This window comes from Leopardus geoffroyi, chromosome D2, assembly GCF_018350155.1.
Source record: "Leopardus geoffroyi isolate Oge1 chromosome D2, O.geoffroyi_Oge1_pat1.0, whole genome shotgun sequence".
Taxonomy (NCBI): Eukaryota; Metazoa; Chordata; class Mammalia; order Carnivora; family Felidae; genus Leopardus; species Leopardus geoffroyi.
The window spans coordinates 62,845,694-62,873,095 of record NC_059334.1 but is presented as its reverse complement, the minus strand read 5'-3'; the positions used below and the strand labels follow the sequence as shown (position 1 = coordinate 62,873,095).

General features: G+C 39.8%; 1 protein-coding gene across 4 annotated transcripts in view; it reads left to right on the top strand.

The window, feature by feature from the left end:
• Nucleotides 1-27,402, top strand: part of CFAP43 (cilia and flagella associated protein 43) — a 122,097-nt gene that overhangs the window by 40,288 nt on the left and 54,407 nt on the right. For all 4 annotated transcript variants that reach the window (XM_045438814.1, XM_045438813.1, XM_045438815.1 and 1 more), the window contains 10 exons: nt 2,767-2,847; nt 6,001-6,149; nt 8,591-8,694; nt 12,916-13,056; nt 14,072-14,244; nt 15,272-15,421; nt 17,680-17,810; nt 19,734-19,881; nt 22,523-22,624; nt 23,404-23,481. In XM_045438814.1, the coding sequence (XP_045294770.1) occupies nt 2,767-2,847; nt 6,001-6,149; nt 8,591-8,694; nt 12,916-13,056; nt 14,072-14,244; nt 15,272-15,421; nt 17,680-17,810; nt 19,734-19,881; nt 22,523-22,624; nt 23,404-23,481 (1,257 nt within the window). The remainder of the gene's footprint in view (nt 1-2,766; nt 2,848-6,000; nt 6,150-8,590; nt 8,695-12,915; nt 13,057-14,071; nt 14,245-15,271; nt 15,422-17,679; nt 17,811-19,733; nt 19,882-22,522; nt 22,625-23,403; nt 23,482-27,402) is intronic.

Here is a 27,402-nt window from a genome sequence, read left to right as displayed (position 1 = left end):
CTCCCCAGTTAGAATGACATCATTATATTTTGACTTCATAACATTAAGTCTCTGAAAACATCCAGAGCAATTAAAATCTGAGGAGTTGGGGCGCCTGGGTGGCTCAGTCGGTTAAGCCTACGACTTCGGCCCCACTCATGCTCTCTCTCTCTCTGTCTCTCAGAAATAAATAAATGTAAAATCTGAGGAGCCATCCTGTTTATATTCATCACCCAAGTTTTCCAAGCCAGAGCTTTAAACAGATTCATCGCTCATGAGTTATTAACACTCATTAAACTAGTAGTAGCATAGACCCTCTGAGGATGGAAATGAAATACTTGCCATGCACAAAATATGAATTTGACCTACTTAGGAAAAAAAACCCAACTGCTACATTTTGGAAAGAAACTGTTTTCTTCCTGGTGTTTAACTGTTTACTTTTTATTGATCTCAAGAAACATTTCATCTTTCATATGGTTTATCAACAAATCCATTAAAATTTTGGGAGTTCTAGCAAAAATATGTACAAGATCTATATGAGAAAGGTTACAAAACTCCTTTGAATGAAATCAAACAAGATCTAAATAAATGGACAAATATTCCATGCACATGGATAAGAAGACTCAAAATCGTTAAGGTATCAGTTCTTTCCAAACTTTCCAAACTTAACTTATCAGCGCCCACCACAGTCTAGTATGTGGTAAGATTCAATGCAATCCCAATCAAAATCCCAGCAAGTTATTTTGTGGATATCCATAAACTGATTCGGAAGTTTATATGGAGAAGCAAAGATTCAGAATTGCAAATACAATATTGAAGAAAAAAATGTATGACCAACACCACCCAATTTTCAAGATTTATTTTAAAGCTACAGTAATCAAGACAGTATGGCATTGGTGAACAACTGGACAAATAGATGAATGGAACAGAAGAGAGGACCTAGAAATAGATCCATACAAATATAGTTGACTGACCTTTGACAAAGGAGCAAAAACAATTCAGTTGAGAAGGGACAGTCTTTTACCAAATGGTGCAGGAACAACTGGACATCCACATGCAAAATCATCATCATTGTCATCATCATCATTATCATCACCATTGAGTCACAGACTTTACACCTTCCAAAAAAATTAACTCACACTGGATCTAAATGTAAAATAAAAAACTATAAATTCCCATAAAATAGCATAGGAGTTTGGCAATGACTTTTTCAACACAATACAAAACATAATCCATGAAAGGAAAAACTGATACGTTGGACTTCATTAAAATCAAAGGCTGATACTCTAGGAAAGACAATATTAAAAGAAAGTAAAGACAAGCTACAGACAGGGAGAAAAATCTTTGTAAAACATGTATCTGATAATGGACTGGTTTCCAAAATGTGCAAAGCATTCTTATAGCTCAACACTAAGAAAATAATCAACTCCAGGAAAAAAATGAGCAACACATTGGAATACTTTACCACAGAAAATATACAGATAGCAAATAAGTATATGAAAAGATGTTCAACATTATTCATCATTTAGAGAATTGCAAATTAAAGCAATGAGATGACACCACACACCTATTAGAATGTCTAAAATCTAAAACGTGGACAATACCCAGTGCTAGCGAGGATATTGCAGCAACAGAAGCAATTACTCATTGCCTATAGGAATCAAAATGGTATAGCAACTTTGCAAGTTTGGCCCTTTCTCACAAAGCTAAACACTCTCTTACCTTATGATTCAGCAACTGGGCCTCTTGGTATTTGAAAACCAATTTGAAAACTGGGCCTCTTGGTAGTTGAAAACGTGTGCCCACACAAAAACCTATACATGAATGTTTATAGCAAGTTTATTCATAATTGCCAAAACGTGGAAGTAACCAAGATATCCCCCGGTAGGTAAATGAATAAACAAACTGTGATATATCCATACAATGGAATATTATCCAACACTAAGAATAAATGAGCTATTAAATTGTGAAAGGATATAGAAGAGCCTTAAATGCATAATGTTAAGTGAAAGAAGCCAATTTGGGAAAAAGCTATATGATTCATTCTATGTGATGTTCGGGAAAAAGAAAAACTATGGAGACAGTAAAAAGATCAGGGGCTGCCAGGGACTCAGTGGGAAGGAGGGAGGGAAAGATGGAGGTGGAACACAGCGAATTTTTAGGGCAGTGAAACTATTCTGTATGACACTGTGATGGCGGATACATATTATACATTTGTTAAAGCCTGTAGGATGTATGACACAGAGAGAACCCTAATACGGACTATGGGCTTTAGTCAATAATAATGTATCAATGTTGGCTCCTCAATTGTAACAAATGTACTACACTGAAGGCAAGATAATAATAGAGGAAATTTTATGTATCTGGTGGGGGGAGGGTAAGGGCAACTTTGTACTTTCTGCTCAAAATTTCTCTAGTACTGAAACTGGTCTTAAAAGCAAAATCTATTAGTTTAAAAAATGTATAATTTCTTGTTTCTAGCTTTACTCATTAAGCGATAATCCTGTTGAATTTTTAAGTGATTATGTTACATGGAAAAAAATTTTTGATTTCACTTTTCTGATCCTAAATAGTTATTATGTGTTACTTAAATTGTATTAAAGGTCATTTAATTTTTGTTTAAATCAGAAGTACTGGTGTTGTGATTGTCATCATAATCCATACAAGTAAAATGAAGTATTATAGTAAGTCATCCAAGTTATTGACATACTAAAAAGTGATTTAGAATATGATTCTATAACAGAGTCTTGTTTTCTGTTTACGGTTTTATTTTTCTTTCTTTTACAGACACTCACACATTCAGGGGAAGTTTGTGTTTGGTGTTTAGAAGATGGTACTTGTGCCAGCAGGATTTGTCTGAATACCCCAGTAAGTGTGGCTTAGAAATGGATTAAAATACTGAATTCTAATCTAATCTATGTTTTCATATTTACATGTCAGTAGTCTATGGAAATACTTGTTACACATGCCAGTAGGGCATTTTTACCCTCTGTATGTAGAGTAATTCCTGTGTATAAAGTCTATTCCACAGCCCAGAAGGTAGAATATAAGGTACGGTATTGGTGTATACCAACCTTATCTGTGGTGGCAATTGTTTCTGAGGTCCTAGTGGTTTATATCTCACTCACGCTGTAAGTTCCCTGTGGTTTGGCAGGGTCTCTGCTCCACACAATCTCTCTCTCAGGGAGCCAGGCTGAGGGAGGCTGACTCACAGCTCCTCAATGCCATGGTATGGGAAGGGAGTGTTTGAGGGTCTTGAAGTAGCACTTAGGTGTTTTTACTCAGAAATGAATCACCCCCCTCGGCCATAACTAGTTAAATTGCCCCATCTAACCTCAAGGAGGTCATTTAGAAATGAAAGAAAATTGCTACTCTAACCAGCTTGAGCCAAAATTAAGGAAGTGGGAGGTGTTGGCTTAATTGACTATAAAGTATAGAACTTGTCCGGCCTCAGATGTGGTTCCGTCCAGCAACTCAAATGATATTATCAAGGATCTTGGTTTTTTCTCTATATCTTTAGTTTCACCCTAGACGTCTTTTAGTGGTACCCAAATGCCACAGGTGTCAGCCCCATGGGTGTCAGACCATCAAGGAAGAAAGCCTCCTCCTGTGGGAGGAGGAAGAGAAAAGAAGCTTCTCCTTTCCCCAAGGCTAAACGTCTTCTAATGTCTTTTTTTTTTTAATTAATTTATTTATTGTGTTATAGAGAGAAAGTAAGAGGGGAGGGCCAAAGAGAGAGGGAGAGAGAATCCCAAGCAGGCTCCACACTGTCAGCACAGAGCCTGACGCCAAGGCTTGATCTCATGAACTGCGAGATCATGACTTGAGCTGAAATCAAGAGTCAGCTGCTCAACTCACTGAGGCACTCACGCACCCCATTTTCTAATGTCTTAATAACATCCCTGAACTAGTCACTGTGGACAGAGGAATGAGAAATGCTAATTGACTTAAGCTTAGCCTTGAAAATGGGAGTCAGATCTGTTTCACTGAACCTCCAAAATAGGAGAGATGGTGTCTCAATAGATATTCCAGAAATTTTCCAGAAGGAAGGTGTATGGATGCTGAGTGGCAAACCACAATTGCTCACAACACTCACCACAAGGTGATCCCAGTATTTCTGCTATGTTCATAGTACATTTTACATAAAATAACATTTCTAAAACATAAAAGGACCAAGAAACAATGGCAATGCTATTTCTCCCTGAAATCATCATTTGATGTATTCTACAGTTCTAGATAAGATATGGATCTTGGTAGTAGGTAGGGAGGTTACAGTCCTTACCCTTTATAAAATTAAAATCTCAATTATAAGACAAGAGGAAACATCACACCTCACTTAAGAGGGATTATAAGATGCAAAGGCATGTAATTCAATGGGATATATAAAACTCACCCCAACAAATAAACCTAAAAATTCTTACCTAAAAGACTGAAATGTGAGTAGACTGCATGTTCTAGTGACAAGAGCTCATATGTATTCATTTCTGTTAGAATTACTAGAGCTTGAAGAGATCTTCAAGTTCATCACATCTCCTTTTACAAATGAGAGACATACAAATGGTTAACAACCTACCTGAGAGTCTCTCTAATCAGGGCTTACCTTGTTCTTCTTGGCTAAAGAGAGATAGAGGCACCGTGGGAAGGCTCGCTTTCTGTACCAGATCTCTCCTTCGCCCAACCAGAGGGGAGACATTCAAACAGCTTTCACAGTTAATTTGACAAATGTTCACTGAACTCCAAACCAGGCATGGCACACTCCTATGGTTCAGCCTGCACTGGGGACAACTGGTGGTTGCCCCTTCCTGAACAATACTGCTGCCTTGTGGGGAATTGGTAAGTGCACTGACCCAGCAATACTGAGGCCAGGTCTCCTGCCTGTGCCCGGGACTGTGTTCCCCATGAACATTTTAGGCAGAGACCCCGGCCCAGCACTGGGATGGGAGGATGTCTGGACACTAGCAGCTTCCCTTGATGGCACTTGCTAAGGAACAGAAGACCCCTCCAGATATTGCTGTATATTTTTAACCTGGCCGACTATTGCTCGGGAATGGACGATAATTTCAACTGATTATTTTGAGAACACACACACACACACACACAGATCCCATAAAGACTTTTAGTTGAAAAAAAGGAAAAAAGAAAAACCCTCACTATTTCGTTTCCAGTTTCACACTGAGATACCACTGTAAAGACTCAACCTTGGAAAATTCACCTTTAAAAATAAAATAAAGATATGCTTGGTTGGACAACTGTACACTCTAATGAGTCTCATCTTTGTCGCCAGCTATGGGATCCTGAAGCAAATTGCTACATTTTTCTTGGCCTCCATTTTCTGTTCTACCAAATGATTATCTCCTAAAGTCTTTTCTATTTCTAACGTTCTATGATCGTATTCAAAACAGCCTACAAAGTATAATTATAGAGGAATGAATCTGATTGCTTCAGCATCGTGAAAGCAGATTTACTCCCCTAGACCTCATATTCTGTAGATGACTGTGAGGTAAGCAGGAATCTGCGATGCATGTCTTTGGTTACTGAATATATGGTGCAGTGATATGGTTATTTTCTTAAGTCTTCCTCCATCATACCAGCATCCCAGGATCTACCATCAGCCAACAGATGAATGCTGATTAAAAAAAAAAAAAATCACTAACATTCCAGAAAGATGTCCAAAAGTGCTAGGAATGTATTTTAAATTTATTTTATTTTTTTATTATTATTGATATAATCATTTCATAATCCTTTAGGGATATAAATGAAGCCGTGGTTTAAAGCTCAAGAAATCTCTTTATATTTTTGTGATGCTAACTTTAGGATTAAAGAATAAGACGTACAGATTCCTGTGACTTATGCTATCTATTAGCTCAGGAATGCTGCATGTGTAATTTTTAATATCATACAACGCTTGCCAAGGTCCTCATTTTGAGGGCTTTTCAAATAAACTGTAGATTCTTATGTGTAGTAGAGCAGGCTTTGTGTTCTGGCACAGGGAAGTTAAGCCTCTGGGGTTATTTTAAACAGGCGACGGTTCTGGCTTCCTCTCCCTCCTCCTTCTCTGCCGCTGTGGGCACCCAGGAGGGCTCCATCCATTTCCTGGATGTCAGAGATCCTGAGACCCCTCGAGCAGTTTACAAGGTCTTTCCCTCCAAATGGTCTGTGCAGCACCTCCTGTAAGTACTTCCTGCTTCTGGCAGCAGCATTGTTAGGACTGTCTGTCGAGAATTACAGTGAAGCCATAATTTCTTTTAATTTTAAGTTTTCCATGTTTTGTTTCAAAAATTAATACACTGACTCAGGTCACTATTCAAAAAGTACAGAGGGGTGCATCGTGAAAAGGCTCCCACTCTTGTTCCCAAACACTCTGTTGTCCTCCCTGGAGGCAGCCTGTTACCAGTTTCTCATGTCTTCTTTCCAGAGATATTCTATCCATAAATAAGCAAAACAAACAAACAAACAAAACAAAAAAACCAAAAAAAAACCCCACAAGTAAGTTCTTCCTTTTAATTACACAAATAATTATCAAGCACTTAGAATGTGGTACATGCTTTGTTGTATGAGATGGATACTCTTTTTGTCTCCATTATGGGGGAGAACATTAGGCACAATGTGTTAAATAATTTGCTTAATATTGCACAGGTAGTAAATAGCAAACGTCAGGATTTGAACCCAGGTAGTGGGGGTCCAGAGTCACTGCCTTTGCTTTTATTTCTTTTCAAGTTTTGATTTAAACGCCTTTGCTTTTAATGGGTAGCAAACTGTATACAATGTTCTATACCTCATTTTTTTTCCACTTAATGGTATATTTTGGACAATGTTTTCTATCCACACATGAAGACCTTCCTTATTCTGTTTTATGGTGTGTAGTATTCCATGATATAAATATACCATCATTTAAAACTTTTTAATTTTAATTCCAGTATTGTTAACATACAGTGTTAGATTCGTTTCAGTTCTGCAATATAGTGATTCAACAGTTCTACACATTACTCAGTGCTCATCATGATAAGTGTCCTCTTAATCCCCTTCACCTGTTTCACTGATTCCACCCCCCCCCCCCACCTCCCCTCTGGTAACCATCAGTTCTGCATAGTTAAAGAGTCTATTTCTTGGTTTGTCTCTCTCTCTCTCTCTCTTTTTTCCTTTACTCATTTGTTTTGTTTCTTAAATTCCACATATAAGTGAAATCATTTGGTATTTGTCTCTGACTGACTTATTTCACTTAGCATTATACTCTCTAGCTCCATCCATGTCATTGCAAATGGCAAGATTTCATTCTTTTTTATGGCTGAGTAATATTCCATTATATATATATATATATATATACATACATACATACATACATACATACATACATACATACATACATACACACCACATCTTCTTTATCCATTCATCAGTTGATAGACACTTGGGTTGTTTCCATAATTTGGCTATTATAGATAATGCTGTAATAAATTTAGGGGTGCGTGTATCCCTTTGAATTAGTGTTTTTGTATTTTTTGGGTAAATACCCAATATACTATCATTTTTAAAGACTGAGTTCTTTGGGGTTTTGTTTTGTTTTGAGAGAGAGAGAGAGAGCACGCAAGCAGGGGAGGGGCAGAGGGAGAGGGAGAGAGAGAATCTTAAGCAGGTTCCATGCCCAGTGCAGAGCCTGATGTGGGGCTTGATCTTACAATAGTAACATCATGACCTGAGCCTAAATCAAGAGTCACTTAACCAAGGGAGCCACCCAGGTGCTCCAAAAGTGTGTATCGATGGGCATTTAGATGATTTCAAATCTTTTGAAGTAATACTTTTTAGAAGACAGCATAGAGACATTGGATTTAGACTTGTGTGTTATTGTTCTTTCTTTTGTTAATTTATCAGAATAGTAAGTATTAATAAGAAGTGACATTGGTGCCCTGCTTTACAGTTTGAGGTGCTGTCATACATTGTATGTGAATGTGAACCTCACTACAGCAGTCAGAAAGGTATTATGTTTGTTCCTGTTCCACAAATGAGAGGATTTAGGCTCAGAGAAGTTAAGAGAAGCTTTAAAGGATTGCCTAGCTAGTGCCTGGAGGAGGCAGGTTTCCACCTGCTGCGTTGTTGTGCTCACGGCTCCCTCCAGCTCAGGGGGAAAGGAGCTGTAACCTCACTCCATTTACACCTTTGCCGCCTCCTCTTTCTCAGATCCTTTTCTCTTATTATAATTTCTATTTTCCCATTTTTCTAATTTGAAGAAGTTACAGAAACATTTCACTACATTCTTCCTCCTCCTGCCAGGCACTAGATGTCACAGTGATCACTAGTTTGAGAATTGTTTATTTCCACTTGCAATACCAAGAAAGCTCTGGTGTCATATTTCACTTACTTATGATGAAACACCACTGCATCTTCTCGACTGTGCGCTTTTAAGCTGCAGTTTGGAAATAACATTAACCTAGAATGTAATGATTGTATTTACCTGTAATCACTTGGCTTTTTACAAGATGGGATAATATTAAAAATCACAAACCATAAGAATGACTGGTTTTGAATGTATTTCCACACCGTCAGTCAATAAGTTTGTTTACCATCTTACTGGTGAAACAAGCAAAATCTGAACCTCAGATTTCTTCTTTCCTAGTTATGACCAGCGAGGGATATATCTATTAGTTGGAACATCAGAAGGATGCATCTTTATCATCAATGCCAATCCATCAAGTTTGTTTCAGATCCTTGGATTCGTAGGTACAACATGGAATGTTAATTAATTGGCAATTAATTAATGAAAATACTGGTCACTTTATTCCAAAGAATTTAAGGTTGTGAAAATGGGGCTCTAGTGTATTTTCTTTTTTTTTTTTAATTTTTTTTTTCAACGTTTATTTATTTTTGGGATAGAGAGAGACAGAGCATGAACGGGGGAGGGGCAGAGAGAGAGGGAGACACAGAATCTGAAACAGGCTCCAGGCTCTGAGCCATCAGCCCAGAGCCCGACGCGGGGCTCGAACTCACGGACCGCGAGATCGTGACCTGGCTGAAGTCGGACGCTTCACCGACTGCGCCACCCAGGCGCCCCTCTAGTGTATTTTCTATAAAGGAAACATTTAAATAACTGCTGTAAGTTATGTAAGAGAATTCCCACATCATGTTTAAAGGGTTTTTGGTACCTCTGCTTGGCACATAGTTGAGCTAAATAAACTTTCTTGACTAAATTAATGAATTAATTTAGATATTTCTCATGTTAGATATTATATATATTATACATATATTGTACACATATATAATATGTATGTATATTATATACATTATATATAATGCTAGATAATTCTAATGTTATCACAAAAAGTAGTTTCATTGGTTTATCCTTGAAATATATTTTAAAATACTTGATCTCTATTTAATAGAGATAGCTAAAGAAAGTTTTAGTCCATGCATCTTTAATATTTCCTCTTTAAACAAAATGATATCTGGGTTTTTCAGTAATGTCATCCACATGCCCAGGTAAACCACAGACCTGGAAGGTGAGGTAGCAGTTATGTGATAAGTAGTAAGAACTAATACTTTCCTTTCTGGTATATTTTTACCCAAACACATTTTTAATTTATTCATTAACTTTTTAAGATTAGTGAGTGCCTACTAGGTCTAAAATGCTGAACCTAGGTCAGTGGGGGCATGAAAAGGTCAAGGAGACAATTTCGTGGCGGAGGAATAAGCAGAGTGCTGTGTAGTCTCAGAGGAAGAAGCAATTAACTCTGCCAAGTGTGAGGAAAAGAGTGGAGACCAGATAAGGAGGTGCAGAGGGTTGGGGGAGAGTTCTCTGAAGATTTAAGTAGTGGGGGATGGGGTATATTAGTATTCCAGCTCAGGAGAAAAGTCTGAGTAAAGGCACTTGGAATGGCCAGCAGTCTGGTATAATAGGTAAACAGAAGAGTTTACTCGATGATGATCATGGCAATGAAGTCCTGAAGAAGATGAGGGTCTTGAATATCATTGCAAGGAGCCTGGGACATCCTCTGAGGTTTTCAAGATGGGCCTGGTATGATTTGACTTTGGAGGATGACTCTGCCACAAGTGTGAAGGATGGAGCTGAAAGGCAAGAGAATGGAATAAAAAAGAGGAGTTAGGGAACAAGTCTAGTAGCCCAGGCAAGAGGTGACAGTAATCATAACAATAGCCGACATTTATCGAGGTATTCTTTGCTATATGATCGCGTTCTAAGAACTTGGCATGTGTTAATTCATTTAATCATTACAGACAACTTTTATGGGGTAGAGACTATTACTATCCCAATTTACAGATGAGGCAATTGAGGCACAGTGAGGCGAAGTACTCATTCAGAGTCATGCGATTGGATAGTGGTGGAGCCGGGACCCAAATCCAGGAAGTCTGTCTTGAGGCTCATGCTCTTATCCAGAGTGCACACACCATGCAGCAGTCATAGAAAGAGAAAGGAGGGGACAGCTCTGAGTGAGGAAATTGGCAGGACTTTGGTGTTCCATCAAATGTGAGAGGGGAGGATCAGCACGACTCCAAAATTTCTAGCCTGGATGGTGGAAGTTTATGATGTCATCAAATGAAGCAAAAACTCAGGAAAAAAGGAAATTAGAGAGGTTGAGGGATAGCGTAAGCTGACGAGATTTGTGTAGATTTGAAGCTGATAAGCTCTTTATTTGGGGATATTTAGCTAATGTTTGGAAATGGAGATTTGTAGTTCAAGTCTTAATGATAGCATCCTGATCTTGAAATTGCGGAAGCTGATGGGAAGGCTTAAGAAGATAGAGTAGGGGCGCCTGGGTGGCTCAGTAGGTTGAGCATCCGACTTCGGCTCAGGTCATGATCTCACGGTTCATAGAGTTCAAGCCCCATGTCAGGCTCTGTACTGACAGCTTAGAGCCTGGAGCCTGCTTCAGGTTCTGTGTCTCCCTCTCTCTGACCCTCCCCCGTTCATGCTCTGTCTCTCTCTGCCTCAAAAATAAATAAACATTAAAAAAATTAAAAAAGAAAAGACAGAGTAGAGGTAAATACCAATTGCTTAATGAGGCCAAATGGATAAGCTAAATATGTAAATTCGAAGACATGGACTGTGGTAGGACCTATGGCTCACCTCGCAGTGGATGCACATCCTGCTTAAATGGTCCATTTTTTAACATATCTGGTTGAAGTGTGGGATGGGAAAAGCAACTTCCATTGCAGTTATGGACAGAGGAAGATGAGGCAATGAAGACAACTGAGGACAGGCCAGTGTAATGAGAGCACTGGGAGTCCCCACTCCAGAAAGAGCTTGAAAGAGGAAGGCTGATGAGGGTGTGGCCTGGCAGAAACTTGAGTGCAGTGAGGGCTGGGATGAGGCCCTTGTGCATGGGCCCATCAGCGGGTAACTCCTGGGAGAGCTACTGCCTTGGAATAGAGGGACAAAGAGGTTAGGAAGGGCGTGGTGGTCAGAAAATGAAGTCCATAAGTAGCAACTTCTGTTTTAAGAAGTTTGCAACAGAAAAATAAAATTGGACAACTATGGTGGGGAAGCAGGGCTGCAGCAAGGTCGCAATCTGAAGATTGAGTAGTCTTGAGAGCTGAATAGAAGAAACCAATAAAAGACGCAAGAAAATAAAATAAGGACCTGAGAGCACATGGTCTAGTAAGAGATTGGTGACCTGGGCTCAAAATCAGAGATGTAAAGGATTGCATTTTATTGATACAAAAATATCTCCTGAATAAGAACATTGAGGTCAGGGCACCTGGATGGTTCGGTCGGTTAAGCATCCGACTCTTGATTTTGACTCGGGTCATGATCTCACAGTTTGTGGATCTAGCCCCACATTGGGCTCTGTGCTGACAGCGCAGAGCCTACTTGGGATTCTCTCTCTCCCTTTCTCTCTGCCGCTCCCCTACTCGTGCTCTCATGCTCTCTCTCTCTCAAAATAAATACATAACTTTTTTTTTTTTTAAAGAATATTAAGGTCCACTTTGTATCAGATGTCTTTGGTCTTCTTTATTGTCAGATGAAAGACCACCAACTGACCACCTGAGGGGAGGGGCTGATCCTGGGGGCCTGAGAAAGTGGACACATATAGAACAGCCCCTGTTCTGTGGAAAGAGGGAGTAGTGACTCTGGAAAGAACTGAAGATGTGTCCCAGGCAGGCCACCTTTCAGAGGCCCAATTTCCAGAGAAGCAAACTCATAAGGTCATGGGTGTTTCCACCATACCCACAATATTTTGACTACAGATTCAGAGAACACTGATGCTGGAGTTTATCCAATACCAAGAGTGGGCAAACAGGCCACAGTGGACAATGAAGGGGCCAGAGCAAGCAGGTGCTGCTGAGTGGGGTGTACATGGCAAACTCCAGAGGCTTCCCTGACAGGGAAGGAAGCTCAGCCCAACTGAGCTGGCTTGAATCTATCAACCCAGATATCCAGTCATGAGAATCCCTCATTGTTCATCAAAAATGTCCCCATCACTTCTGTATAGTTTTTAAGTTTATTTATTTATTTTGAGAGAGAGAGAGAGTGAGCAGAGGAGGGGCAGAGAGAGAGAGGGAGAGAGAGAAAATCTACAACAGGCTCTGAGCACAGAGCCCAACATGGGGCTTGTTCCCACAAACTCTGAGATCATGACCTGAGCCAAAATCAAGAGTGGGACCCTTACTGACTGAGCCACCCAAGCACCACCCCCCATCACTTACGTTTAAAGATCACTTTAGGTGTACACTCGAAGCTTGCTGTGGATTCTCTCTCTGCCTCTCTCTCTGCCCCCCTCCCTGGCTTGTGCACACTCTCTTTCTCTCCCTCTCTTTCAAAATAAATTAACTCAAAGAAAAATAAAGGCCACTTTAAAAATGCAATAAACAAATTGAAATCTAAAGGCTTACTGAAGGCAATCCTATAATGTGATACCTTACTTGAGATGATAAAAGATTCTTTAAACTTATGAATGATGACTTATGATGATTTCTGTTTGCTTTCAGAGGTGGGCAAAGACATTTTACAAATATCCACAGTGTCTCTTTTGGAAACAGACATAGTAGAAGTGATGGTGCTTTCGCCACTTCCGGAAACAGGAAGAAGCAGATTGGAAATATTTACTCTGCCTACAACACTGCCACAAGGTAAAGAAAAATCAAGCAACCCAGATGAGTAGTCGCTTAGCTTGTTTGCTTGCCTTCCTTCCTTCTTTCCTTCCTTCCTTCCTTCCTTCCTCCCTTCCCTCCTTCCTCCCTCCCTTCCTTCCTTCCTCCCTCCCTTCCTTCCTTCCTCCCTCCCTTCCTTCCTCCCTCCCTCCCTTCCTCCGTTCCTCCCTTCCTTCCTCCCTTCCTTCCTTCCTTCCTTCCTTCCTTCCTTCCTTCCTTCCTTCCTTTTCTTCCTCCCTCCCTTTCTCCCTCCCCACTCTTTCTTCCTTTCTTTTCTCTAATGATTGCATTTTTTCCCTCTTAACATGTAAAGAGGTAAAATGGCCATCTTTTATACATCTTACAAGGTGAAACTGATGTGTCTGCTAAATGATGTGAAGTGTGGACTTTCCTCAAGTCCTTGTCATTCATACGAATGTATCTTCTTCCCGGAGAAGAAGATCAGGATCAACTGGTGCTTTTGTCAGATCGATATGTCATTTTGTGATACCTCTTGTTCTGTAGCTTTAAATATACATAGTTAAATTCAGATAGCTTACTGTGTAGTAGCTTTCACTGATGAAATTATAAAGAAAGCTTTTTGGATAAAGAAGCCTGATGAAGTAGACACTCTTTGTTTTAGATAACAAATATATCTGGGTAGCTATTTTGTAAATACATAATTACAGAGTCTGAGAGAGCTGAAAACCTCAAAGTACTCTTGTGCCTTAATTAAGACTCTCTAGACCATCATGAGTATCTTTTAATATGTCTCTACCTAATTGATTAAATTAACCAAGGCCTTATAAAAGATATTTTACTATCAGTCACTTAATACTCGAGTAGTTCTAGTGGATCTGTGTTGTTTTAAATCATTTTTTGTCTCCTAATAGCCTCTGCAACATTAATTGGGCATTTGAATTTTTTATTTTGCTTTTCATAGTTATTCATAATGATTAAAAAATAAAATCACTGTATGGTGCAAATGATCTCCTTTCTTCCTCACATCTGACAGTTTCTACAAGCTTTGCTGATGAAAGAGGGAGGCTGAGAGATGAACTCATTGCTAAGTTCCTGTATGAGATAGAACACACCCTGTCCTCTGCCGTGTTGGACTATCAGAGTCACCAAGTATATGGCTTCTGTAACCAAGTGCCATACATCTGCAGCTACCGTCTTCCTGAAAAAGTATGCCAAAACTTAAGCATGCTATTATTTGTCTTAGCGATCATGATTGACACGTTGTGTTAATTACACACGATCCATGCTTTAACATTATAGTTCAGTTAACAAATGGCTTTATTACACTAACATAATTTTCTCGAATCAGATACATTATGAGCATTATTTGTTAATCCATCATAAATACATTTGAGCAACCTCATACTTGTGCTGCACACATCCTACTCATCACATAAACATGCAGGTAACTCTATTGACTTCGTGTGTTTAAAAACAGTGTAGCATTAGAGCATGTACTCCACAGGTGTTGGGGGGCTCCAGGGTCTATGGTTTTCCATGGAACTTTGCACCTAAGCCATAAGCAAAATTGCACAAAATAGATAAACTGTTTTTGCCATCCTTGTATCACACTCTTTTCAAACCTCTCTCTATCGTATCACTCCTGGTACACTCACTGGCCCAGATTATCTACCACGCTTACTCTCTAAACCCTCCTCTCCCAGGGAAGCCACTGTCAGCAAGGTATGAGACATCACGGAAGTAATATCTGAAGTGGCCTTTGAAGAATAGGTCATATTTAGACATGGAGAAATATTGTGTACAATTTTGGCAGGAGGTGGAGGTTGTTCAGGTAGGGAGGGGATAGGACTGGTGGGAATGGGGTGGACAAGGGCATTCCAGACAAAAGTCACAGCATGTGTAGGGGCTTGGAGGTGGGAGTACATGAGAGAATACTGATTCATTTAATTGTCTTGAGCATGGGTGTGTGTGAAAAGGATCAGTAAAAAAGAAATATTGTCAGTGTAGGCTGGGATCTTTAATTGCAGCTAACGCATCATGACTTTTCTTAGTTGGTTAGAACAAATGTTAATTTACAAACAGATGAAATGTGGTGCAAGAAAAGTGGTGTATCAGTTCACTTCCATGGACAGCATTTGCAGATTTGAATCTGACCGTATATGCACAACTGCAAACCCTTAGGTACCACTCTCCTGCTCTTTTCTATAACGGAATCATGTTCTTTGATTGGCAGGAACATAGCGGTATTTGCATTCTTAAGCCATACCAAAAGGTGCAAAGCAAGCACTATGGACCTGGCATGCTCTCTCTGTCTCCGCATGGATTGTGGCTCACAACAATAGCTAAAGGTGGAATTCTGTGTATCCGAGATGTTCACACTTTGGTAAACAATCTTTTTTTTTCTTTTTTTTAAATCTTGGGGATGTTTATCTTGATCTCATATAAGGAACAAAAGCCCTCAGGGAAGGAATTGAACTTCTTTCTTAGGTCAATTAACTCATAACTTATTCACCACTGGTTGTAGTACTGGCTTTAACATTTTACTGGTGTTTTTATATGCTGAGGGTTTGAGTCTCCAGGGGAGGAAACACCAACCAGTAGACTGAGACCTGCACAAAATGAGCATGGGACCCGGACACTGTAGATGAGCTGCTGCCCAGCTCTGTCACCACTTAGTTGTGTGTCCAGGAGACTCACTGACCTTCACTGAGCTTCAGATGCTCATCTGTAAAATTAGGGAACCCTTCCATGCCCTCATCCTCTGTGATTCTGATGAGAGCCGGTGAGAGGGTATATGCAAAAATGCTTTGGAAATAGCGAATTGCCATGGAAATCCAGGGATTATTACCCCTATCTCCCTGGCCTGGAGTGACTCTGGGCTGGTTGCTGCTGCCCCCCACCCAACTCTTCAAGTGATCCCGAGAGAGCAGAAGGCAGAGTTCTCCCTCATCCCTTGCAGACCAACCTCAACATTACCAATACTACTGCCATTTTCTGATTTCCATTGGGAAAGTGCAAATAGTTTCTTCTTCCAAAAACGTGCAGGGTCCTTTTCTAGGTTTTGAGACCACGTTGTCCTGGTTGTCAGTCTACTTCGATGAGGTCAGTGATTCTTACCCAGGGTTCCACCCCACACACCTGAAGCCTTGCAGCCACCTACATGTCACAGTCCTGCGGGTCCACAGCTAAACCGGGCCCTGGTGTGCACATCCTGCTCTTCTCGTTCATCTGTGTAAGAAAAGCATATTTGGAATGCAACTGGACAAAAGTGATACTATTATTGTACAGGGAAAGTTTTGAATCCTTTAGAGATTATGTTGAAGTGGCCAATTTGCAAACTTTGCTATATTGTCTCTTATTCAAGTGATTTAAAATTTATTTATTAATTTTGAGAGAAAGAGAGAGAGAGTACACTTGCAGGGGAGGGGTAGAGAGAGAATCCCAAGCAGCCTCCACACTGTCAGAGCACAGAGCCTGACGCAGGACTCCAATCACAAACCGTGAGATCATGACCTGAGCTGAAATCAAGAGTCACATGCTTAACCAGCGGAGCCACCCACATGTCCCTCAGGAGATTTTTAACATGCTATAGTTGATGGTGGCATGACATGGCAAGACATCAAAGTTCTTCTGGGTGATTCTGTGCAAAGCACCTCACACATGAAGTTATTCACGGCAGCACTGTGTGTAAAAAAGCAACCTAATAACAATCAACAGAGGACTGGATAAATCATGGTGTATAAACGATACATAAGGAAAACATGAAATATTATGCAGAGTGAGAAAATCTTTATGCCACAATATGGAAGGAACCTCAAGATCTATGGTCAGGAAGGAAAAGCAAGGTGCATGATATAATGTATTATGCTCCAGTTTATGTTAAAAAATTACGATTGCATAAAAATTTGCTCATATGTTCTAAAAGACATCTGAAAGGATATTAAAGGTATTAATTACACTGATTGGCTTTGGGAAGTGGTGGTTGGGGAATGGAGACAGAAAGGAGATTTCACAGCATTGTTTTTCAATTTTGAAACCTTTGAATATATTGCCTATTAAACAGTTAAAATTTTCTTTAAAAAAATCATGGTTGAAAACCAGCGTGACACATAAATCCCAGTTTTCAGTCAAGGAGCTTAAACTGTTGCCCTCTGCACCAAATCAGGGCCGTGTTTTGTTTGGGTTCTACTTGAACTGGTTTAGCCTCCTCCATGTGGGGCAGGTCACCCTCCACTCTTCACAGTGCCTCTTACCCTCCCTCAACCACTCAGCACACGTAAATGAAACCTACCTGACTCTTGAAGGCACCTGAATGCCATTTCTGCTTGCTCAAGTCCCCTCCCCTAACTTTGTAGCTTTCAGCAATTTGCTTCTGTGTGTCTGGTTTTCCTGTTGGAAATTGGTGATAACAATCCTTCTCCTTCCATTCCACACAAATGAGAAAAATAAATCAGTATTGGTGAACGGGTTTTGAACCAGGGATTTTCAGTACTATGTATTACTAACAGGCTACTTCCATGCCAAATAAAACGCTGTTAACAAATAGAAACAGATTTACTCAGGAGTGAAAGTGCGTGTGACCCCCTTTACGTGGTGGAATTGCATTTGTAATTTTTGCACTTTGTTCCTAAAACTATTGAGGAAACGTTTGCTCGAAGTCGGAGTCATTCTCACCAGGGGCATGGGATTCAATCAGTGAGAATTTCAATGGATGGAAAAAACATTCTAGTGAATGGGAGAAATGATGGCACCCTTGTTTACCTCAGATGGAGGTATGTATAGTATCCAAAAGCAACTTCATATGGTATAGTGTTGAAAATAAATATTTTGTTATTATTTATGTGTAGCAAGGCCACCATAACAGGAGACAACTGCCATTGGAAAGATTATTATACCCACAGATCCCAAGAGGAGGAGGTTTGCCAACTCTGTGGTGGGGGCACATGGGGAAGCCCCTGGGTGGGTCAGGAGGCAGAGGGAACAAAGGAAACATGGGCAACAAACCAAAACTATTTTGGTTTCCATGGGGAGGAGCAGGCCAGTTTGGCTAGTGTGGATAATTTCAGCAGCTTCTGGGGCATGGTGGCTGGCCCTGGTTTTCTGGTACTTGGCCCAGAGGTGATTAGGGCAGGGAAATAGTAGCCCTGAGTTGGAGGTGTGGGTTCTGGATTGGTTTGTTTGCATTTTAAAGGTGGCTCCAGGGTGAGTGGTTTCCTATCTGTAGCAACTGGCTAGTACTGAAGGGGCAAAGCCCCACATGTCAAAGCATCAAAACACAAAAAATAACAAGACATAGTTAGTACATACGAGATGATCAGTCCTCCCATTCACAACACCCGTTGGAGGAGTACAAGGAATGGGGATAATCCTCAAGAGTAGATAATTTTAAAAACTCCTATTCATCCCTTAAAAACCTGACATAGATATGTATGTGTGTTTACACACATGTAGATATAGTTCTCTAGTTAGACTTAGTTTAGACAATATTAATTTGGACTTTGCTTAGATTAAAGTTAAAGTTCTAAATAAAATACTACTCAAGCATATAGATGATGACCAGGGGATAGAGAACCTGGAAGTGACAGCCTAGACTTTATATGTTGCCTTGGTTGATCTGCCAATGGATATCACTAGTCAATGTACAATTTATTTCTACAAAAATAATAGCTTACGGCACCCCCTGTGATTAAAACAGTAGCAAAACATGGCCTTTTCCCAATGACATTGTGAAAATGTTAAATATTTGTAAATGTTAAATACAGGTAAATGGAGATTTTATATCATAACAATTTTAGTAGTCACTTACTTCAAAGACTCGTTTGAACACTGCATCATCAGGCCCAGTCTATGCATGGCATCTGAATAAGATACTAACTTGTAACTCATATGTAAGTCCTAATATACCCTTTACACTAAGTGAACAAACAGCATTTCAGGCAACAGCAAACAAGTGCTGGAGACCTCTTGATAGAAGTAAGGGCGTTTCCATTCATGGGTAATCACGTGGACCTCTGACTCAAAGTTGAGTTGGAAACCTTGGTCCAGGACTTACTAACTTTGACCTCAGACACATAATAACACCCTCTCTAAATTGTCTGCAACATTGTTACTCAAGGTGGGGTCTGCAGCAACTGTAAGTTTGTTAGAAATGCTTATATTTGGTCCTCCCCCAGACTTTCTGAGTCATACCTCTGAAATGGAATCATCTGTTTTTAACAAACTCTCATCCAGGCAATGCTGATATGCCTAAAGTTGGAGATGCCCTGATATACTGAGTGGAAGTAATGCTTTCCTCAATGACAGGTGGGGGCTATGAGGACTAAATAGGACAATGTAATTATGTACATGAGGCAGCGGAATGCCTAGTACATTCTAAGGCTCCACCGGAGCAGTGGCTCTTCTGTGCAGTGGCCAAGGTGGGTGGGTGCAGAGGGTATGTAGGGTAAGGGTACATGGACAGTGTGAGGAGAGGTCACCTCAGAGAGGTCAAGAAGCTTTGTCATGTCCTGGAGCACATGAAGGTGCTCTCCTATAAGTAGAGCCCTAATAACTACAGGGCACTGTGAAGAATTGGCCGCCATATTTCTTTGTGTAGAAATGATGAGGTATCTGGAAATAATGCTGCTGAATGTAACTTTTTAAAACTGTGATTTTGTAGCCAGTTTATTTTCTTTTTTTTTTTTTTATTATTATAGGCGGTTTGGAGGAAACTTAGCCAGTGAAATTCTTGAATATTGCCAGAAACTTTTAATTTCCCTGAGCAACACCATGGATGAAGAGAATGATTATTTAAGTATATTAAAAAGAAAGTCCTTGAATTTGGGATCAACATCTGAACACACAGTTGAGTTCCAATACAGTGTTTTTCCTTCTTTCCTCCCTCCCTCCCTCCTTCCTTTCCTCTGTCTCTCCCTCTTTCTCCCCTTCCTTCTGTGCCTTCCACCCACCCACTGTCTCTTCCTTTCTAAATCAGGTATCAGTTTTCAGTTTGTGGTTTTCCTTCAGCAGATATTTAATAATATTTCCCTTTATCCAGGTACCCCATGATTTTCAGAAAGACCATTAGCTACATCTGAGACAAAATATTCAACCTTTCTCAAAGCAATATTCTCAAAGCAAATATTACATCTCAGATTTTATTTAAACCATAATACGAGATCTGGGCTTTCCTGTGAAACAAATCTTACCCCTAATTCTGGTGCTTGATCAAACCAGTCTCTCTTTACTTTTATGTTACATACTTTATTCTGGAAGTGTCTAGCCAGAGAACAACATTCTTCCATTCAATCACTTAAATATTTATGGAGTGCCTACAAAGTGCCAGGCTGTGGGGGATATAAGTATGAACAAGACAGTAACATTTTCTGTATTCATGGAGTTTACATTCTAATTAAGAGTTGGGTGTGAGCAGGGAGAGATAAGTACTCAAATAAGAAAATATTAGATAGTAACAAGACCTATTTAGTGAATAAAAATGCTAGTATTTGGCTGGAGTAACCTCTCTAAGGAGCAGACATGTAAGCTGAGATCTGAATTAAAAGAGGGTACAAAGGTAGGGTCAGGAGGGCAAGAATAGGGCAGAAGGGGAAAGACCTCAGCATGTTTGAGGCCCTAAAAAAAGGTCTGTGCAATTGAAGTGAACAAAGGAGAGAGTGGAAGGAGATGAGATTGTAGAAGTAAAAAAAGACCAGATAACGTAGGGCTTTGTAAGCCAGGTGGAATTTGGATTTTATGTTACATGTAATGAGAACCTATTAAAGAGTTGTGAGCAGAGGATTTACAAGATCTTATTTACATTTTTAAAAAATGATTACTTGCCACTATGTGGAGAATGGTTCCTGTACAGGACAAGAATGGAAACAGGGAGATTTATTAGGCTATGGTAAAGGTCCAGGTAACAATGGAGGAGGAGGAATGTTATGGAAAGGAAGTGATAGATTCCAGTTACATTTTGGGGGTAAAGTTGACAGAACTCACTGAGAGATTGGACATAGAGGGGCAGGAAGAGAAAGGACTCTAGAATGACTCCTAGGTTTTTTACTTAAACAACTTTGTAGAATATGGTACCATTCACAGTGATGAAGAAGTTGGAGAGGAGAGCTGCTGTGGGGAGAAAGAAGGTATTCCAAAATTGGTTACCCATGCCGAGCTTGAGAATTCAAGCCTGCTGGGAATTCAAGAGGAGATACTAGGTAGACTGTTGGATAGATGAACTTTGAGTTCTGAGGAGAGGCCAGGATTGAAGATGTTGATTTGAGAGTCAAGGGCAAATGCAGAGTTTAAAGCCATAAAAATAGGTAAGGTTACTGTGGAAGGGGGGATGGTGAGCAACAGAAGGAGACCAGAATAGAGCAACTTCTACAGATCCAGGAGAAGAGTTCAGGGATGCAAAGAAGTGGCAGCCAGTGAGGTTCTATCTAGTAGGGCCAGGAGAGTGTAACATGGCAAAACCTTTCTAGAGACTCTATTGCAAAAGGGAGCATAGAAAGGGGGTGGTACCTAAAGAGGAATGTGGTAGTCCATGGATAATAGCTTTCCTAGGACAAGATATATTAAAGTGTGTTTGGGAAAGATTTGTTGGGAAAGATTTAGTAAAAAGGAGAAATGGATTGTGCAGAAGGGCAATGGAATTTTTTTTTAAAAATTTAATGTTTATTTTTGAGAGAGAGAGAGAGAGGGAGAGACAGAGTGCAAGTGGGGGAGGAGCAGAGAGAGACACAGAATCTGAAGCAGTCTCCAGGCTCTGAGCTGTCAGCACAGAGTCCAATATAGAGCTTGAACCCACAGGCCATGAGATCATGACCTGAGTCGAAGTCAGATGCTTAACCAACTGAGCCACCCAGGCGCCCCTCAGTGGGATTTTTTTTTTTTTTTAAGTGTAAAGACCTCTTAAGTGTAAAGAAGGAGGAAAAGATTGAGATCCTAAGTACAAATGGCTGGGCAGGGCGTGATAGGCAGAGCATGTGATCTACAATTATAGGAAGGAGGCAAAGAGGGATGTGGTGAATGTGTGACTTGTCTGATCATTTCTGCTTTCTCAGTGAAAAGTGTGGCTATTGTAAGGACACATTGGTAGGAATTAAATTAATAAAACATTACAGGGGCGCCTGGGTGGCGCAGTCGGTTAAGCGTCCGACTTCAGCCAGGTCACGATCTCGCGGTCCGTGAGTTCGAGCCCCGCGTCAGGCTCTGGGCTGATGGCTCAGAGCCTGGAGCCTGTTTCTGATTCTGTGTCTCCCTCTCTCTCTGCCCCTCCCCTGTTCATGCTCTGTCTCTCTCTGTCCCAAAAATAAATAAACGTTGAAAAAAAAATTAAAAAAAAATAAAAAATTAAAAAAAAATAAAACATTACATCTCGGGCAGGAAAATTTTTTGGTATTCTTTAAAAAAAATGCAATAAGTGCAGAGGGATCCAAAGCAATCATATGAAGTAGGGTGGGAGAAGAAGAATTTTAATTTTAGGAAATGTCTGTCTTCTTCTAAGGTAAATGAAGATACGAAGTTAAGCATTGATTCATCACAAGAGGAATTAACCCAAGTTGATAATTCAAAGGAAATTCCCTGGATACAACAAAAAAGCCAAGAGGTATTTATAAAACGTGGAAGAGGTTTGAAATAATGTGCCAAATAGACTAGCTTCCTATGAAAACCCGCTGGAAAGTTAGGAAGTAGATATTAGTAGATACTAGTAGATAGTAGTAGATGCTTAGTAGGTACTACTAGGCAGAGCATTGCACCATACAAGTGTAACTTTCCTGAAAGCAAACACCCTAAACTAGCCCAATCTTTTAGATTAGGTTATTTTGAGCTTTAAGAAGTGTTCTTGAAGCAATGTGGAACAGAATCAAAATGTCTAGGGAAGCCAAACTGAAGAATAATCAGATACCTCGTGTTGGAGTGAATGTTGAGGGACACTGCAAAGTTGATTTAAAGAAAAAGGGTGGTCCAGAAACAGGAGAAAGGACTTGGTAGCTTCAGATGTGCAGGAAGGTGACAAAGGTAGTAGCTTGTGCCTGGATTTAGCTTATTAGTCCCATTCAAGTTCCCCATAAAATAGCAGACTGGTTTCCTTTGTCAACTATTCTCTATTTCATTTTTTTACTACTTATTCTTTCCGATGGCCTTATAAATGACATCAGTTTCAAGTTACTTCGATGGCCACTAACGTAGTAGCAGTTGACTTAAGCAAGGCATTGCAGTGATGTTATTTCATGTACATGTTGTGTCATTAGTCTTTATTTTTTGTTTATTTCTAGAGAAGTGCTATCTATGTATCTATGTACCTATGTATGTATGCGTCTACCTATCTGTCATATAACTATCATTTCTCTTGCCTATCTAAGAGATATACTTGTTCCATTTCAGGCCATCAGAAAGGAGATTAAACTGTTTTCCAAGAAAAGGAAAGAGATAAAAACAGGAATCAAAGCACTTGCTAAAACCGTAAGTGTTGTGATTTCATATACTAATACATCGGCCCTCTATCTAAAATTACTTTCTACTATTTCATCCAACACAGCATGAGGAGCTCTACCCATTTTTTCCTCTGCCAGTAAGCTCAGTTTTCTGAGATGCTTTTAACATGGTGGGATTTTTACCATACAACACTAAATATAAACAGTGGTTTTCTTCCCTGTCTTCCTGAAACACTGGATCTTATTTGTTTTTTTTTAATACTTATTTTTATCAAACTTATTTGTTTACACTTTTAAAAATTAAATAATGAGTTATATAACTAAAAATAATGTCTTTAAAGCAACACCTGCCCTAGTTGTCTTCACTAGGATTCCTGTATTCCCGAGGTACATGTTTTCAATTCTTTCAGCTTTTTTGTTTGGATATTTACCTCTCTCTTTCTAAATAGTCTTTTTAATACTGCTATTTCTTGATATTTCTATTTTGACATTAATGGTGGGCTTCCTGGCACGGAAGAAGAGTATTTAGGTTCTTTTACATCCCTTATCAGTACAACATACACATAAATCCATACTCCGTACACACACTATTATAGCTACGTAAAAGTTCTTCAGAGCTGAGCCACATGGTATGTTATGATTACATTTCCATTTTATAATTATATTTTTCCTGGAATTCACAATTGTTTTTGTTTTAGTATAAGCCTTTCTATATACCTATTACCTATTTAGACTCTCTCAAAATGCTAAAAACTCTTCCCAATACAAATACCTGAGGTAATCAAGCTGTCATGCTTTGGTTTATTTGTTTGTCTGTTTGTTTGTTTGTTTGTTTTTATGACCTGCCTTTCCATCTTCCAGCTCCAATATAAGCACCTTGCTCCCTACACCAGGCAAATGGTCTAGGGAACATGTGTCCTAGGGACTCATCTTGTTCATTCTCCTGGGAAATCCTCTCACCTGCCTCCTGAGTTGGAGCCCCTCTTTCCAGAGCCCCATTTCTTGATGTACATCTTCCAATAGCTTCCTAAGCAGGACTACTGTGTTGTCCCATGCTTGAAGACATCATTTATCAGATAGCTGTGCTTCTGGCATGCCATTTAAATGTTATACTGTATGAATGGTGCCCGCCCCCTAGAGTTGTAAGAGCTTTAGCTCCGTTCTTGGGAAAAGGCATGTGAGAGGGACATCTTTTAAGACTTGGTTTTTCTTAAAATGTCTTTATCCTACTGTCAGTGCTCATTTGATAGCTTGTGTAGGGGTTTATTGATTTCCCCTCAGAATTTTAAAGGCTTGCTCATCATCTTCTAGCTTTCAGTGTTTGCTTTAGAGAGTCCAATACCTTTCTGACTCCCAGTTCTTTGTCTCTGCAAACTTACAGGATCCTTTCTTTATCCCGGCTGTTAGGAAATTTCACAATTATGCTTCTTGATAGATTTGATGGATATTCTTGGTTTGAGGATGCAAATATACTCTCTGCCCTTTTCCATCCTGTTCTCAGCCGCAAGAAGCTGGCCTTTGTGGACTGCATCAATGTACTACCTTGCCCCTGGCTTCTGTTTAGGTGTAACCAGTGAGTGGCATCAGCAGGAGATCAGAGGGCAGAGCCTTTATTCCTCCAGTGGCCTCTTTGTGGTATCATGAGTTGGCAGTGACAGCTAGGCCTTTCCCAAAGCCTCTGATCTTTCCAAGTTCCAGTAACTACTCCACCCCCTTGCCCTTCTCACATAGGAAGTAGGTAGGAAGTAGGAACGGTGATAGCTTTCTGTGGTTGCCAGTGGGAGATGCTTTATCATGCCTAGCTGCTCTCCTTTACCCTGACAATACTTTTGTAAAAGTCCCTCTCCCCAGTTATCCCAAGTGACTGTGTCATCTATTTTGTACCCAGTTTGTTTGCTCTGTCTTTTCCGTATGTTAGACATTGGTGAGCACTTTCAATAAAAAAAATTAAAAAAAAAAATTGATTTTCAGTTCTGGGAAATGTCCTCAAATTTTTCTTCGGGAATTTCCTCCCCTTTGTTTTATTTTCCTGGTTACTAACTAGGTTGAGCATCTTTTCCTAACTCTTTAAGACTTTGTATTCCCTCTTCTAGGAATTCCCTGTTTGTATCCTTTGCTTATTTTTCTATTGGGTTGTTGGTCTTTGTCTTTTGGATCGTAGGAGTTCTTTATTTTTATTTTAATTTACGTTTATTTGTGATAATTAGGGCTAGTTAAGCTGTGATAATAACTAAATTCCAAAAATATAGTGGCGCAGAGATTAGAAGTTTATTCCAGGTCATCAGCGGCTCAGTTCCATGCAGTTGTTCAGAGATGCACGCGGCAAGATTCAGCTGTCTTCAGTACGAGGCATCTAAGGTCGCCCTGCTGGATCTCACCACAGTCAGCTGGGAGGGGAAAGAGCATGGAGAGGGACAAGGGGAAAATCGAGACGTGGCTCTTATTACCAGGTTGAACCACATGAAATCATAGTTTTACACAGGTCAACCTAATATGCTATGTATATTTTTTGTCTTGTGTCTTAACTTTTATAATGTGCCTTTTGAAATGCAGAATTTAAAAATTATGATCCAAATTTATTGATTTTTTTTTTAGAGCTTTTGTTTAGTGTGTCTGATCTTAAAAGGTCTTCCAAAGTCCCACGTACTTTTTTGTAATACTCCTTTATTTAATCTGTAATTTACTTCATGAATGGTATGAGGTATGGATCTAAATTTAATTTTTCAAATAAACAGCCCATTTTGCCAGTGTTTTTTATTGAATATACCACCTTTTCTCCATTGATTTGTGGAGCCCCCTCTATCAATCCCTGGGTTCCCGCATATACGGTGTTGTTTCTGGACTTTATTCTGAAATTGAGTATTGATAATTTTCAAAGCCAATTCCAAACTATTTTGATAGCTAGCTTTATAAAATATTTTTATACTTTGAAAGTAATTCTTCCTTTATTCTTTTTTTAATGTTTATTTATTTAGTTTGAGAGAGAGCGCACACACGTGTGAGTGGTGGAGGGGCAGAGAGAATCCTTTTTAATTTTTTAAAATGTTTATTTTATTTTATTGAGGTGGGGAGAGAGTGGCAGAGAGAGAGGGAGAGAGAATCCTAAGCAGGCTCCATGCTGTCAATGTGGAGCCTAACATGGGGCTTGATCCCGTGACAAGAGATCATGATCTGAGCCCAAATCAAGAGTCGGATGCTTAACCAACTGAGTCAACCAGGCACCCCTCTCCTTTTACACTTTTAAAAAAGAAAAATGTTGGCCTTTTTATACGCTTATTTTTCTATTTGAATTTTAAAATTGGCTTGTCAAATTCCAAGTTTTTCATTGGCTTGAAAAACTGATCTGACTTTGAGACTATATTGCTTATGTTTTACTTGGGTGAGGGTTTATTTGCTCTCTGAAAGTTTATATAAATACATAATTTATAAAAAATTTTTATTAAAAAATTTTTTTAATGTTTACTTTTGAGATAAAGACAGAGTGCAGGTGGGGGAGGGGCAGAGAGAGAGGGAGAAACAGAATCTGAAACAGGCTTCAGGCCCTGAGCTGTCAGCACAGAGCCCGATGCGGGGCTCTAAGTCCGGAACGGCAAGATCATGACCTGAGCTTAAGTCGGATGCTCAACCAACTGAGCCACCTAGATGCCCCATAATTTACAAAAATTTATGATATAAATCTTATATGTAATATGTACTACATAAGTATACTATTTATATGTAAATAATATATCTGTATTCAGTTAAGAATTCTTCAGTGAGGGGCGCCTGGGTGGCACAGTCGGTTAAGCGTCCGACTTCAGCCAGGTCACGATCTCGCGGTCCGTGAGTTCGAGCCCTGTGTCAGGCTCTGGGCTGATGGCTCAGAGCCTGGAGCCTGTTTCCGATTCTGTGTCTCCCTCTCTCTCTGCCCCTCCCCCGTTCATGCTCTGTCTCTCTCTGTCCCAAAAAT